This window comes from Hetaerina americana, unplaced genomic scaffold (assembly GCF_022747635.1).
Source record: "Hetaerina americana unplaced genomic scaffold, ioHetAmer1.1.p SCAF_4, whole genome shotgun sequence".
Lineage (NCBI taxonomy): Eukaryota > Metazoa > Arthropoda > Insecta > Odonata > Calopterygidae > Hetaerina > Hetaerina americana.
Window position 1 is genome coordinate 14320644 of NW_027286985.1, and position 15722 is coordinate 14336365.

The 15722-nt window shown below is 41.3% G+C and overlaps 1 protein-coding gene across 1 annotated transcript in view; it reads left to right on the forward strand.

Moving 5' to 3' along the window:
• The window catches only part of Best2 (bestrophin 2), a 261189-nt gene extending 246569 nt beyond the window's left edge, over positions 1-14620 (forward strand). Inside the window, exons 9-10 of the mRNA XM_071590110.1 lie at positions 4003-4309; positions 13584-14620. Coding sequence (XP_071446211.1) covers positions 4003-4309; positions 13584-14620 — 1344 coding nt within the window. The remainder of the gene's footprint in view (positions 1-4002; positions 4310-13583) is intronic.
• Positions 14621-15722: the final 1102 nt, after the last annotated feature.

Here is a 15722-nt window from a genome sequence, read left to right on the forward strand (position 1 = left end):
TAGAATGATAGCTCCAAAACTGTCGCTACTTGAATACGCACAAATTGAAGTCGGAATGACGTGAAAAGACTTTTTAAACTAAACATTTAATATTTTCATTATATTTCCAATTTTACAACGCTTTTTTATACCGACGTGCGAATAAGTTAAGATAAGAAAATAACGGCTGTTTATGTATTCCATAAAATAAATAAATAAATGACTGCATGAAATTTGTTGTGTTAGCAGTTTAATGATAAGTTTTTAGAAACCCTTGAACAAGAGGCATTTATTTCCAAGTTGATTCATTATCAAGGTTCACGCTAGTTCTGACATGGTGAATACTGATAACCAATACTATGCCGAGGATTGAATACAAAAATTTGCTCTTTCGAATTTTTACCTAAGTATTTAGATACTGTGATCCTGTCCTGTGATCTATCTCACAGTTTTAAAATGAAAAAAAATATGATACTGTAATCGACCCGAAGGTTAGCTTTGATAGGGTAGATCTCACCACGTACTAAGCTTTCAGGTGTGAAATTCGCGCAATCAGGATAATGGGTTTTGGTTTCCTCGGGCCTGGCCGAACGCTCTACCTGCCAGACTACCTCGAAACCACAGAATTGGTTACGAAGTCAAATATGTGAAGTATCGGGAAGCAACGTTGGGCGGGCTTTCCGTCCTCCGCTCCTCAGCACGAAATAATGTGGAAATCACGGGAGGGAGGGGTGTGGTAGCCTAGTGAACCCGCTCCTTACAAGAGGATCCGGTTCGATTTTTAGTGATTCTGCTCTCCCAACAGCTTCACCTAAGCTATGGAATTTTTTTGTTACTGTCTCTTTCTGGGAAACTGTAAGCCGCCCAGGGGAAGGAACTTCATCCAAACCCTGCCTAACGCCCTATTGGGTTACGTTAGTAAAATGTAGCTTCTTCCCTCATCGATCAAACTAATCTTTGGGATGATTGCTGTAATTTTACTATTTCCTTTTGAAAGTAAATGAGACGGCAGGGTCATTTCCGAGAGTTGGATTTGATAGAGTCATTTTTATTGATGCGTTGTTATTATATCTGGTACCACAAAGCTGAACATGAGAAAATAAATCCCATAGCTGAACTATAAGCTTTATTTCTCGGAGTTTTGGGCGATAAATCATTGTTGAGAGGAAAGTGTGAAAGTAAAGGAACTGGAGCAGTGGAGGCAAATCAGGGAGCAGGAAATTGGAGTTGTAATGACAGGTGAAAACTGATTGCATGGCGGCACTCCTTTCAGCCGGAAGCGAAATAATGTCATTACAGGGTCAGTAAGTACTGATTAACAAAACTTATGACCACAGTATTTTACTGTTGTCTCGTATCAGTCTCTCGAGGAACGAAAATTATATTTATTTTGATTTAAGAGAAAAGTGTATATTTTCCCCCATATATATTCCCTTATTTCAGCGAAAACTAATAAATTGTTTTGAGAATAAATTTTTTATGTTACAGAAAATAAGCTGTCGAAAAACACCCGGGCGTTTATTATTCAGAAATTTCTCACTAGTATGAATGGTTCACATACATTTTTTCAATTTTGGAGTTCGAAAAATATTAAGAAATAACCCTATGTGAGATATGCAAATGTCATCAAATGAGAATGACGCCTATGGTTTTATTTTTTCGAAAATCGGCCATCTTTCCTCCCATTACGTAGGGAATTTTAAACGCGAACGATGAGGCGACGGTTCTTCGCCTGATCATGTCTCTGAGGTCATGTTTCCCAAGTGGTCGCTATATTATCGTCGCGTATTCCACGCGCGCACCATTGAGTGACCAATAACACAATTCTTTCACTTTCCCTACGCTCTTACACGCCTTCCGGTACGCGGAGTGAATGAATGAATTCGGATTTTTTTGGGCCTCGCTTTTAGGTGACCATTGAGTTCACGGCTCTCTCCTTTTCTTCCGCGCGATTGTCTCACGCCCGCGCTTCGCAGACAGGAAGAAGAGAGCGAATACGCAAGAGAACAAATTTTTCCATTCGTAGAGGGTATAATGACACCGAGCTTCGAGCGCGGAAGCGTTCACCTTCGTAATACGTATTACGCAAGATCACTTGTTTGTTAAGGATCTGAAATGAATTTGAGTGGGAGAGATCGTTGTAAAGGGTAACATTTTTATTTAAGGTTAGTGAACTATGATTTTAGATTGATAGTTAAGACTTATGCATTTAAAACACCGAATGAATTGAAAAGAATATTACCACTGGGTGGAAATTATTGTCGTTTTATTAGCTTCGGTCAATGCGAATACAGTATTGACCAATGGAAGTGATTTTTCTGTAGAAGTCATATGTAGAGTTAAAATTATTCTTTTGCATGCCTACACAGAGGAGCAGGTACTCTGTAAGCCATAATATTTTCGTCATTATTAGTAGGTGTATTTAAAAACATTCATGAAAAAATTGGCCCCAGTGCTTCAACGAAAACATATGTATTGACCATCTTGTATATATTCTATGGATTTCGTTGAAGTTCTTTGACGATATAAAAAATATTTTTACTAATCGAGTTAAGCATCAAACACCAAATTTTATATGTATAATTATTAAAACAGGCAGAAATTATAATTTGATTTTATCGTAACTCGATTGGATGCACGCTGTTTTCACAGTTGGTGATTGATTTTCACTTTAATTTATTCACGATCAACTCGGTTGAAACTTCAAGATATACAATACATTTCAAGTTAAACATATTAAATTGAAAATTTTTCTATGGTATCCGTATTAGTTTTATTTATAATTATTAAGGAAACATCTGAGTCTATTCGACTATGCACATTTAACTGGATAAAATTTAGAAAAAAATTTTCAACGACTTGTGTTTTATTCGAGTGCAAAAAAATCTGTATTTCCTATGATATTTCAAATTCATCCTCATCCCATTTTTGATATGCCATACAACGTGTCATTAAAGACGTCACAATTGATAAAACCAGTTATGCAAATGATTATGCTTATTAAATAATCTAGCAGCTAAATATTGTATTATAATTAACGCAAATGAATGGCGATGGCATTTAAGGTAATTTGGAAAATTGCATTAGCAATAGTTATTTCCTATTTATAACGGGAATTGCACGCACTGATATTGTTTTAATTTTGTGAGCATCATGATAAAAAAACAGTTTTGAAGGCAAGTAAGATCGAAATGCAGATGGCACTCTCGATTTAATGATCATTCATAATCAAATTATTCACTTATAAGTATAATCCTTGAATCAATAATTAATTATCATCACGCGCGGAGCCATAAAGAAACGATTTTAATGTTTCGTTACTCTGGCTTTTAGTTACTTAAGATTACATATTCATCTCAACTGTTGGCCTATTATTAGTTGCTTTATTTTTGTGCGTCATTATACGCATGTACTACTACGCTATCTTTGAAAACAGGGATGACATACGCATGTAATATATAAAGTGGTGGACACATCACATTGTTTCAGGTACGAAGTGTAGACCTTTTATCCTTCACATTTGAGGGAAGGAAGGGGAAGGGCACTCTGCCTTGAGATTCTTTCGAGCTGCAGGTGCAAATAACCTTCCTCGAAAGGCCAGGGACCGACCTGTCATTCACGATCGACGTTCCAATCACTCCTAGTGTGGAGAATGCTGACAGATAATCTACTATCAATTCCGTAGTCAAGCATCCACTATTAATTTTCTATGGTATATACGCATTCCCGCGAGAAAATAGGTCGATTTAACCCTCTAATATATGCATATGTAAGGTATATTAAAAGTAATTTTCGTTAGATGTCTGAATGCAAATTTATATCAGCTATGTTTTGGAATCCCCTGTCCTTTATATGAGATACCTCCAAACTACGCCGCATGACGTACAAAACATCTACCCTACTTTGCAGATTTTAACTTGAAAGTAGTCCGTCTTCCACTTCAGATTCCGCGAAGATTGAAATATTACGAGCAGACCATACTGATATTGTGTTTTTTTTCCTCTTTCCCTCCGTCGTGTTCAGGAAAGTGTGGACACGCCACTCGTCGAGCGACGAAAGAATTGGTTTCAGCGACAATTGCACAGGATGGGCAGCGTCCGATCCGCCAACACCACCTACTCTTCCGGTGGACTCTTTAATGGTGGTGCCGGGGGTCGCAATGCTATTCCAAATGCCAGATCCGCCAACCTGTACAGCGGCAGTGGAGGGGTACCTGCGGAGACCATCGGCGGAGGGGCCAACTCGACCTCCAATCAGAAGATGTCTCTTTACGACAGACTGATGAGCAGGAAGTCCGGAAGAGGAGGACAGTTTCCTAGAGGAAGACACAGTGAGTGCAAAGCCCGATTATGCGATTTTTATGCATGAAATGTCTTGAAAGCAAAATTCTACCTCACCTCCAACAAATTGACCAAACTGAATCGTTATTTGATGACCCCTTGGATTCAACTTTTGTATCTTTTTCATTTCGATTCGATTCTGTTGCGCGATGATTTCCATGAAGGATTTTTACGAGGGAGATATAATCCCTGGCCCAATTTCAAAAAGGTGGGGAATTAAGAATTGTAGAACTAACCCTTCCTAGCTCAACCTGTCACATTTTTGTGGTGCGCACCTCAAAAAGTCTGAAAGTTAAATCAATTATCATTTTGGGGGGCTAGTTGTTTACAAAATGGTGACCCGTCCTGCAGTAAATTGTTCCAGATTCCGAGTTGTGATCTGCAAAAAAACTAAAGACTATTTAAATTCCAAGATACCCCATCACATTTTCTCTCTTTTTACAAACGTTGGCTCGCAAGTGAATAGATCTTGAGTGATTTCTTGGTCCGCAGCTATAGAAATCTTAGATTTTGAAATCTAAAATTAATGTATTATTGGGTCTTTTGAAAGATGATAAAAAAGATATGGGAGTTAAATGTTAGCACCCAATCCAACCTTGCTATATTTCTATTTTCATTATTTCAATACCAATTGTATCTATGAAATACCTGATTGACTATCATTTCCCGAACTAAAATGTAACTGGAGAATTGCCTCTAAATTTCAACATTAGGTTTTTAATGATAGTTCAGCACCTACGTGAATATGTTGTTTCTATTATTTTCTTCATCGTTGTTACAGAAGAAATACCCACTCGGGATTTGGTTTTCGTGAATTCAGTGTAGCTAGCAGTCAGCTATAGAAACCTTTGACCAAATAAAGCATGTGAGAAACTAACGTTTTCTCATTGAAAAGGAAATGCAATTTCCTTGATCTTCAAATTGTCTCCAAGGACAGGGAAAGCCATAAATAACATAGTTCGTCCGTGAAGAGAAACAATACTAGTAGGCACTACTCTCCGTGGCTGAAGTCACAAGAAATCCTCTCGTAACGGTAGCGTAATTGAAATTGAGAACAGCATTCCGCTCTCCATACCTGAATGATAGCTCAACAATTCTAACTGGGAACCCTGACGCTTACCGATGCGACATTTACTTAGAACTTAACAGTACATTCAAATAAATGAGTATTCGCCGCACGTTATCTGTCGTGCCTCCAATTATCGGCTCTTCAACCCGGGCACAGCGATCGCTCTTTCATTTCAACCGAAGGAGTTTGTTCAGTTCTTTCTAGAATTAATTCTATTCCGTGCCCATACATATATATGATTTGATTGATCCTTAACTTATGTAGTATTTATTACTAATTGCATATTAAATGCAAAGTTTGACCCGTACGTTAAATTTTAGCTAAGGAGCAAACGTTTCTTTTTCCCGCCCAAAGGCAAATTCACGAATGCACTTAATAAAATATGTGGGTTATGATTTCAAGGGAAATTCCACGAAAAGCACTAAAACAGTCAGTGGCCTAGTAGAAGTTAAGTCACTTCTGGGGAAACTCGCCGTGAAAAATATCATCAGGCGGAAAGTCTCTGGCCGCTGCATTTTAACAATTTAAAACACTTTCAAAGAAACTGCGGGAGATGCAGCAACAGTAACTTTTAACGGAATTTCGGGCGGGTCAAGAAAATATTTCATGGAGCATTTTCTAAAGTGTGCTGTTTAACCTTGCAAGGCTTTTGTGCGTCCTTCGATATTTTTAAAGGCTAATGCCGTTATACTCCGCAATGAAATTTATTTACTTCGGAAACTACATTCAATATTTGCATTGAATGAAGTAAATGGCTATCGGGCTAGTGATGCTTCATTTTTTAATTTATTATTCTCCTTGAGATCTCAGTTTATGTAGGTGACAAGTATTCACTTTCCTGAAAGTAATTCGTACTGAATCTGGTAAAATTACGATATCAACCTAAAATGACTTTATTATTTGAAAAGACTAGTTGATGCTTTTGAAGTAGAAGACCAGTTAGAAACTTAACTATAATAAAATTGAAGTTTTTGAAATATTCATTTAAAATAATAAAATTATAATTTTGAAGACGATTGTTTTTTGGCAAAAAAATAAAAGCACCAGTTATGAATTCAACACTGTATCCAACATTCATGAATTTTTATGCTGCATTAAATTGAAAAAATTGAAATGTCAATTCCAGATTCAAGACATAATTTCGTGCAGAGTAAATATAACCATGTTTACCTTCTCGTTTTTCGCCTATGAAAGCGGAAATAAATATTTGCGAGACATAAAATTCTTTTCCTTGTTTTTAACGTCGATAATAGCGGCGAGTGTGGTAGCTATGTAGTTAAGACCAACACACTTTCGAAAATTGAATTTGATAGAGGGAGACTATATCCCATAATTTCGTCCCAATTTTCAGGCGCCGGCGTCTGTTACGGTTTCGGCGTAGAAAGTGCGTTTTACGAGTGCAGAGAAATTTATTTTTCCTGGAATAATAGGAGAAGGGTATTTTCAGAATATTGACCAAAACTTTTACTCATGAGAGAGTTTCCAGGACACTCGTATGACTCACTCCCGAAGTATTTGAAGGAAGCTTCAGCGGTTTAATAATTGACGCACAAGACCTCCTGGAGTTATAGATTATGGACGCCTAATGGATTCAGAAAGCGGATCTCTTAAGAAATGACTCGAGAGTGACCTTGCGCCGTCTGCAGCACGACTTCCCACAGCCGTCCGTGCTCTGGGGTTGTTCGCCACTTCTTTGCTTCGATGGTTTTCAACCTTTGAGTCATGTGGTGCCAAAGACGTCAGCAACAGCCCACGGCTCTGCGAAATAACCTTTGAAACGGGATCTTAATTTTCATGCACATGACCTCACCGAAGATGTCTGTTAAGCATGTTTACATTGCTTAGCTTTCAGGTTTCTTTTCTTTGAAACGAAACCTGTTTGTTCTTTCTCACACTTCTTTTCCAACTCACCCTCGATTGTTTAACTCAATGATTTGCTTCCTGGATTGGGAAAAAATATATTCATTCACTTTCGTAAAAGCATCAAGCCCAAACTTCAATAGTTTAATGTTCCAAGCAAAGTTAATTTTTTGTATTGGCTGCATCAAATTAATGGCTGAAGGGATTCATGGCAATTACTTAACACCGAAGCTCATCTAGGGATTATTGTTGTCTTGTGATTTTCCTGTTTCCCTTGAGAAAGGCTCTATTGTCATTTGAATTAATTCACAATCCATCGTGTCTCTTTTTATATTTGTCTCTGTTTTTTCCTTTTCCCGTCAAAGGTCACCAGTAATGCAAATAGCGCATCTCCTCTTGTTTGTCGAATAGCATTTAATTTCTCTATACCCATTCGACCCGTCCGATCCTGTGACATTATCTTTGCATTCAATGCAGCCTCAACATTTTCCGTCTAAATTAGGTACATAAACATCCCCTTAATTTTATATTCTTAAAATAATATTCTGCCAATTTCAAGCTTTTGTAAAAATTGAAATTGTAGGTACGCTTGTGTGTCGCATGTTTGTCGAATACTGATTGCAACCTGATATGGATAGATATTAAAAGGATAACTAAGAAAAAAATCTCCTTTTTCGGGAGTTTTTATGAAAATATTGTTAAGTTACGTTGGTAGTTCGATAGGGAATTCTGAAAAATGACATTAAAGGCTGACGCCTAACCAATCCAGAGTTAATATCTTAGTGTGAAGTATGAAAAAATCTTAGAAAAATTATTTGCAGTATATCGCGAGAACAGGCGTATAGTCCCAATTTAAAAATACACAGCAATCCAGTATATGCAATTCGCTGACAACGGCGGAGTTTCACGCTACGCAATATCTACACTCGCCAAGTTCAATCCTTCCTGGGTATTGACATATTTTCTTCGCGGAACCTGTCGTGGTTTACCACTCCACCATAACATTAACATTTGAACAAAACCAGAGGGATTCCTTCGCATCCTATCCACGAAGTTTGAAGCAATTTAATGGTCGATAGGAAATGCTGCAATAACGGAAGACGTCCGTATTGGTTCACGTCCGAATCTGAGGAATCGAACTTGGGGAGTTTGGAAGCAGTCAATCTTCATACCCCCTCGGTCACGGCCGGCGGGAATACCGGCATACCTACCGGCTCCATTCCGCTTCGGGAGCACTCGTTACCATGGCAACCCCACGTCCTCTCAATTCCTCTCCATTTTACCACCGTTGTGCCCCCTTCCTCTCTCTACCCCCTCGCTCATGAGTCCAACACGTGCACGCCGACTGCGAGCCACGGGGGTGATTTAAGAGATGGAAGCTCCTTCCTGCCCCCGGTAACATCCTCCCCGGGTAGCGAACCCAGTTTCCGAGAAGTCCATCTCCGGACGCCCTTCCGTGAATTCTTCGCCTCCTTCTCTTGCACCCCTCCCCCCCACCATTTAAACCGCCCTCTTCACAACCTCTCTGTCTCAAGGCTTTTGTGTGTTGCTCATCTTCTCCGCTTCGTCTCAGTCTTGAACGCCCCAATGACTAATGCCCCTGGCTCCTTACAAACCAGCCAATAGTCGTCATGGGGACTCTTCATTTTCCTCGTCTCACCAGGGCTATAAAAAATAAGTTTCCTTGGATACGACTCTTTCAACTAATACCAGGCCTCTGAAAATTAGTACATAATATCCGAATTTTTTGCAGTTTTTAAACAAAGTTATCGTTCGTCATTAAAATGCAAGTACGGAGCAATAAATCAGTCTCTGTATTCTTTTAATGAATTTCTCTGTAATCAGTTAAATTTGAAGTATTTACCGTCGAGGATGGATATTCTTCGTTAGGCAAAATATCGAGTTCTTCAATTCACGGATAAGAATATAAGCCCAACTTATTTGTTAAATGCAATCTGCGTGAACTGAGATCTGTTCTGCTTGCGTTAATGTTATCGCCCGACTAGGTTACTCGTACAGTCAATTCGGATTCAAAATCGAAGGAAAGCGAAGTAAATATATCATTTGCTCATGTTGGTTATAATTATTCCCATTATTTTTCCGGAATGACTAATATTATAAAAGGGCGTCCGAAATTTACTACGATTCTGTTAAGACGGGTATTAACCTTTGTGATTGTTAAAGTATATCTTTAATATACCTCACTATTATGCCATTATGTAGAAAAACTATTCCTTTTTCCAATAAAGTAGATTGAGTAAAATTTGGAAATCTACAGTGATTTTGATGCATATAATATACAAATATTCTTTATCGTTAATTTCCTATTTTTCCTCAAATAGATTAACAAAGAAATCTACGTAAAACTCAATTAAATATGTGAATTTATTATGCTTGTACATCGCCTCAATTATGTACAAAATTGGTGATGCGGAAAATAACCTTTAGTTTAATTGATAATTGAATGACTTTCATCCTTCTCGTCTGTATTTAGTCGCGTTTCTCAAAATTTTCAAAACATTGTTTTCCAATACCACTTACATGATTTCACGAAGAAATTATGGCATTGCCCATGGGCTCAGCTTTCGCAAATAATTTATCTGATAGAGATTGAGGATTTGAAAATGAAATTTTAGGTCCTCGTGCAGCACTGAAAGAAGCTGTTCCTTGACCTCAACCCCCTCACCTTAATGAGCTCATTTTGTAGTAGAAAGTGGAGGACGTGCACGCATGACGTAACAGTACATAACTCATGCCGGGCCCTCCGGAAGTTCGTCATTCGCTCAATTAAGAGGACTACTTTTACGATAAGCGGAAACAGGAACAAGATTTCATTTTAGGGACCCCCAATCGAGGGTAGGGAAGTCCTAAATCAATTTTAACCTTACGTTTTATTTAAATTGTAAAGTACGAAAAATTAAATGAGTAGATATGTACACAATTCACATAGTTGGCAGTTGAAAAAGTTGAAAAATATCTTCGGCTCCTCCCAAACAATTTTTCTGGGGAGTCTGGACCTTCCCCCCTCGCTCTCAGCCCCTCGTCTTTGGTGGTAATGTGCAGCTCTCAGCACTGGTGACTCGATGCTTCGTGCAGCGCCGAAGTCTGTGTTGTACACTTTAATTCCACCACTGGATTCCTTGGATGAAGGTGTCATGCTGTTGGTTTATCGGGTGAAGGCTCCATCGTTTCGGGAACTCATATTCAAGTCTGTCAATAGATTGCATGAGACCGAAAACTCGTTGCGTGAGACGCATGCGTGCATGGTTTGAACGGACTTCACGACTTCATCGCGCCGTGCCCACTGGGACTCCTCTTAACCGTAGTGGTTAGACGGCGATTGTCTCCGTGTGTGGGTAGGAGGAGCGGAGAGCGCTGGAGATGGGGGGGATTGACAGCAGGAGTGTGGGTACATGGTGAGAGGGAGAGAAACAAGAACGAAAAGTAAAGCAAGTTTACGATTTAGAAAAAAGCACGCGAAAATAGCACATTTTTTACGCACCCACCCCCTCCCACCAGTTGGTCGACTCAACTTATTCGGTCCCGTCCTTGCGAGAACGGTTTCTTCTCCCTCCTTTCCTCCCCGCCTGACTGCCTCCCACGGCTCTCGACACGTCCGGATCGAATGGAAGACCCGACTCAGCTGGTCGTCGCTGTTGATTAACGGCAGAGGGGTGGAGGGATCGCATCTTCCCCCTCACTTGCCGCCACCCCCCCCCCTCCTTTGCTTCTCACCCTCTTCGTCACGGTTTTTAAAAGAAGCTCTCACACTTCACTAAAGAAAAAAGCAACGAGAGAGGAAATAAGTAACTGGCGCGGGGTGCATTTTAGTTTCCCTCTTTCTTCGCCTCATTTTTTAGTCCACTACTGCCCCTACTACTACTACTACTGCTACTACCGCGCTTTCACCCCTCCCTCCCCGCGAATCCCCACTCCTCTCCCGCCCCCTTCTTCCTCATTCCTCCGCTCGCATATGCACCGGAAACGGCTCTCCTCGCGAGCTCTCCCGCCATGCGCGAGTTTGTGTGACATGCAGGGACTGGAAATTGACGAGCAGACGAGGTAAGGAGGTGAAGAAGAAGCAGGGAAACGGTGAGAGGCAGAGAGAAATAGAGAGGGGGGAAAAGGGAGGGAGGGAGGTAAGAGATATACCGTTGTGCCGCTGACGGTATACTAAGCACGCTTCCAAACACGTTCGGCCACACTCGGTCGGCATACCAATAAGAGGGAGTTCTCCGCTGCCACACCGACGGGACGCGGAAACAAAAGAAGCTTTTAGAAAGAGTGTAGAGAAAACAAGAATGGAGATTCAAAAAAAATAAAGCGCTCAGGGAGGGAGGAGGCGCGGCTCCGTAATCGATATACTCCGTGGTGGAGCGTCTGTTGTCCCGCAAGACGGCAGCAGCGGGATATTTGTGCTCCTCGCCAGCTGGACTATGTAGGAAAGTGGAGAAAATCAAAGTTGCCTCGGAAGAATTTAATTTCGCCGCCAAAATCCGTGGAGAAGAACCAGGGTTTTTGGGTTGGGGGATCTCGGTGAAGGTCTCCTGGCTTATGGATCTAATATGTCGAGGGATCGACATATTAGGTCCATAAGCCAAGGAATGCCAGGAAAGGTAAGCCATCCATTCAAGGAATGATCAAACCTAGAAAACAGGGAACCACACTTCCAATTAAGATTTTATGATAAATCAGCCGTTCCTTTTGTGGTCATTAGCATACAAGCATGTATGATATGTTTCAGAGTACACAAAGTAATAATGATTCGATCTATAGCAGTGAAAAAGAATTATATTCTCTTAACCTGCAGCGGATCGGCCATTTACCAACAACAACCTTCCTCCTTGCAAAAAAAATATTTTACTCTTGTTTTTACGATCTCAGCGTTTTATATAAAATTTAATGACTGCAATTGGCCTTTACATGGACCGCCAGTGGAAGCGTGAAAAATTTTAAATCACATCAACTCTCATCCCACCTTTTTGGGAGGCGTTCCCATGGAGCAAAAAATATTCAGCTGGTGCTGAGAATCAAGTAGAGGAACTATCTATAAGCTGTCATCTGGCTGTCATTCCGCGTTAATTCATGTCATAAAACAAAAAGATACCATCTTAATGCATGCACAACAAATTTATTCATAAATTGCATTGGCGTCGAAATCAGAAGGGAGATAATTATGTAATTTAGACCTTGTTCTACTTAATTGGTAAAAGCTTACGTTAGTTCCGACAAAATTAATCAACTCATTTTCACTACAAAAAATTACAAAGAGTACACGAATATTAGCATAGCAAAAGCAGTATACGATTGAATTGGCATAATTGGAGCGCACACTCGCGTCACCCTATCTGAGATGAAAACTTTTCTTAGGTGCTATAAGGGAAACCCCGTGCAGTTTCACGATGTTTCGTATTCTTTCTTCTCTTCCCTGAACCGATTAATATGTATCAAATGGAAAATAAGCCAATGGTTTTTAAGCCAGATGAAGGTTGCTCTCTCGGAATTCCCTTAATCTCCAGGTTCCGAGGCTTAGATCTGCCGTTTTTCAATTTCCCCTATACCTATAGGTTTTCCAATTTCCCCTATATCGTCCACATTGTCACATTTTAATTCATACGTTTAAACTCATTTGGCATTGACATTTGATGGCGGAATTTAGTATTCCGTCCCACACACGAACTAAAAGCTATTAGGGAAAATAAGCTACTGATGATGTTCGAAAATCAATTTACAGACTACATGTCAGAATTTCCAAAGAAATTAAGAAAAATTGAGTCCATAATAAATAGACTCATCTTTCCGAGTAATAACATGTTTATCGCGACAAATTTCGACTCAATACTCTATAGTGACATTATGCATGCAAATTAAAATATCAGTTACCATCATATCAGTGGAAGGGTGCTTCTTGTAACGTTCTACGTATTCTTTGAGCCATAAATGCGAGGTAGTTACGAAATTACAAATGACGATTAATTACCCATTAATACAGAGTAATCATGGAAATCGAGGACATTGGGGTATTTTTTTATCGCAAACAATCGATGGAGTACATCGGAAAATTCAGTCGTTAAGTACCTCACTCAACGGGATACAATTGATCTCCAATGGTAGTGTTCTCTGCTGTTACCTCGACCCAAAAATTAGATCGAATGCAAAGCGCTCCCAGCGAAAAATCTCTCTCCACCTCTGGTAATAGTATGGCCCCTCACCATGAGGATCGCCTTGATTTTCCCCATGACTCCTCGATTTCGACACTAGTCATGGTTCTTGAAGTTGACCTCTGTTTCCGCCCGTTCCTGATCACTTTGTCTCTCTCTCTCTCTTCACCGAAGGCACTTCTAAGATGAACGGTAGCAGCGGCAGTGGCAATATGGTGCCCGTGACCGTCAAGAACAGACCAAGGATACCGACTCCAGACGTGACCAAGGAATCTCCGCCCGTATTCGACATCTCGGCCGCGATGAGCGCCCTCTCCAGGGAGGACAACTCCGGTGACCGCGGCTCGGTCCCGCATACCCAAGGCCACACCCCCGTCACCACTTTATCCGCCACCGTGAGCAGCGCCCAGATGGGCACCATCACCACCAACGGGACCCCCGCCAGCGCGGGACTCTTCGGCCCCTCGCACGTCCTGCACCTACAGCAGGGAGGGGGAGTGGGCGGTGTGGGAGGGGGCTACCACGCTCACCACTCGGACCTCCCCGTGGTTCAGGTGGTGCTGTCACCCATCAAGGAGCTCGAGCACCTCCCCCACTTGCCGCACCACCCGCACGGCACGGCGGCCCTCGCGCAGGCGGTCCTCTCGCCCGCCCTCACATCCGCCGGTCTCGCCACGGTCCTGCCCTCTGGACCCCCTTCGGCGGCCTCCACGCCGCCCCCGTCCCTTGTCCCCGTCGTCTCCACCGCCACCACCACGTCCGGCTCCATTGCCGTGTCCTCCATTCCCATCGGATCGGTGGTCGCGCTCGCGAACCAGGGCGCGGGTGGCTCTTCCCCGGGCACCCCGATCCTCACATACCTCCCGCCGCAGCATCGCCACCACCACATCCTCCCGGCGACCCACACCACCTGCACGCTCTCCTCGAACACGTCGACCACGTCGTCTCACTCGTCCGTCGCGACGTCTCTGCCACCCCTGGCCCTGCAGCTCATTTCGGACGCGGGGGCGGTGGCTGCGGCGGCGGCCGGCGTCGGGGTCGTGGCAGGGGGCGGAGGCTCATCCGAGTCCGGCATTGGATCCGAGTGGGGGGAGGCGGAGGACCACGCGGCCGGAGGGGAGTCGGCCGAAGAGGGCTCGAGGAGCAGGAAATCGAGCGTAGCGTCGCAGAAACAGCAGCATCACACCAAGAGGGGAGAGGTGTACGTGTGACGGCCGAGTGGGCTGGTTTTTAATTTTTTTGAGGGACGTTGATGGATGAAAAATGAGTCCAGGGGTTGGGTGATTGATTAACCCTAGAAATAATTTTCTGACTCAGAGGCAATATGTATGGAATCAGAGGAGCTGAACCAAAGGCCTCGACCCTCATCTGTTGTCAGATATGCTGAAAAATGAAAATGGAAGGAAATCTTCAGGAAAGAAATCGTAACACCATGGGCGTTTAATGCCACCATTATAAATGAAAGTGAACTGATTCAAATCCAACTCAGCATCAATGTGTGGAGTTAGTTATATATTGCTCATATATGTATGTATGGCATTTTCGTTAGAGTTGAGGTCTCTTGCCAGAAGAGAAATTCTGTCCCGTTTAAGGGCACGTTTTCGAGATGAAATAAATATTTTCGTTGTGAAGATAAATGGGAAAACTCTCGATTGAACGACTGTTTTGAAGTGAAGTTTGTATGCTGGAAATAGAAGGAACTCTCTTCTTCACCAAATAAAAATTAGATGCACTTCAATATAAGGCATGTTAATGGAATGCAAACTGAAATGAGGGATCTAACCAAGGTAATGTGAAATGCTCGGAAAATGTAAAGACTAAATGGAATGACTGTGCTGTGCTTTCACGTTTTTGTTGATGATCCATTATGGTTGTGAAAATTCACATGACTTAAATTACCCTCAAAAGGTCATTTTATTACCTTAACAGATAAGTTTGTGTTTTTTTATAGCTAAGATGACTTAGTTGAGTATTTTTATCCAAGTATTTATCAAATGTTGACATTAAAAAACAAGGAAGTCTTTTAAAGTAAAACATTTTCATAAAATGAATTCATTTTGACAAACTTGGAAGTTATCACTCTGCCTTATTAGGAAAAAAGGCAGCTCATGCTTGTTCATGAAACTAATTCATGTTTATTATGTACATAAGCTTCCAAATGCAGAATTCCCACACCTCTAATTTCAGCATTTGTGGCATGATTAAATTGGCAAGTGCTAACTTACTGAAGTGTTTGCTATACAAGGTACTTAATATAAATTTACCCAAGTGAATTTCTTTAAGAGACTGGTCGTATTCATACTTGCTTTATTG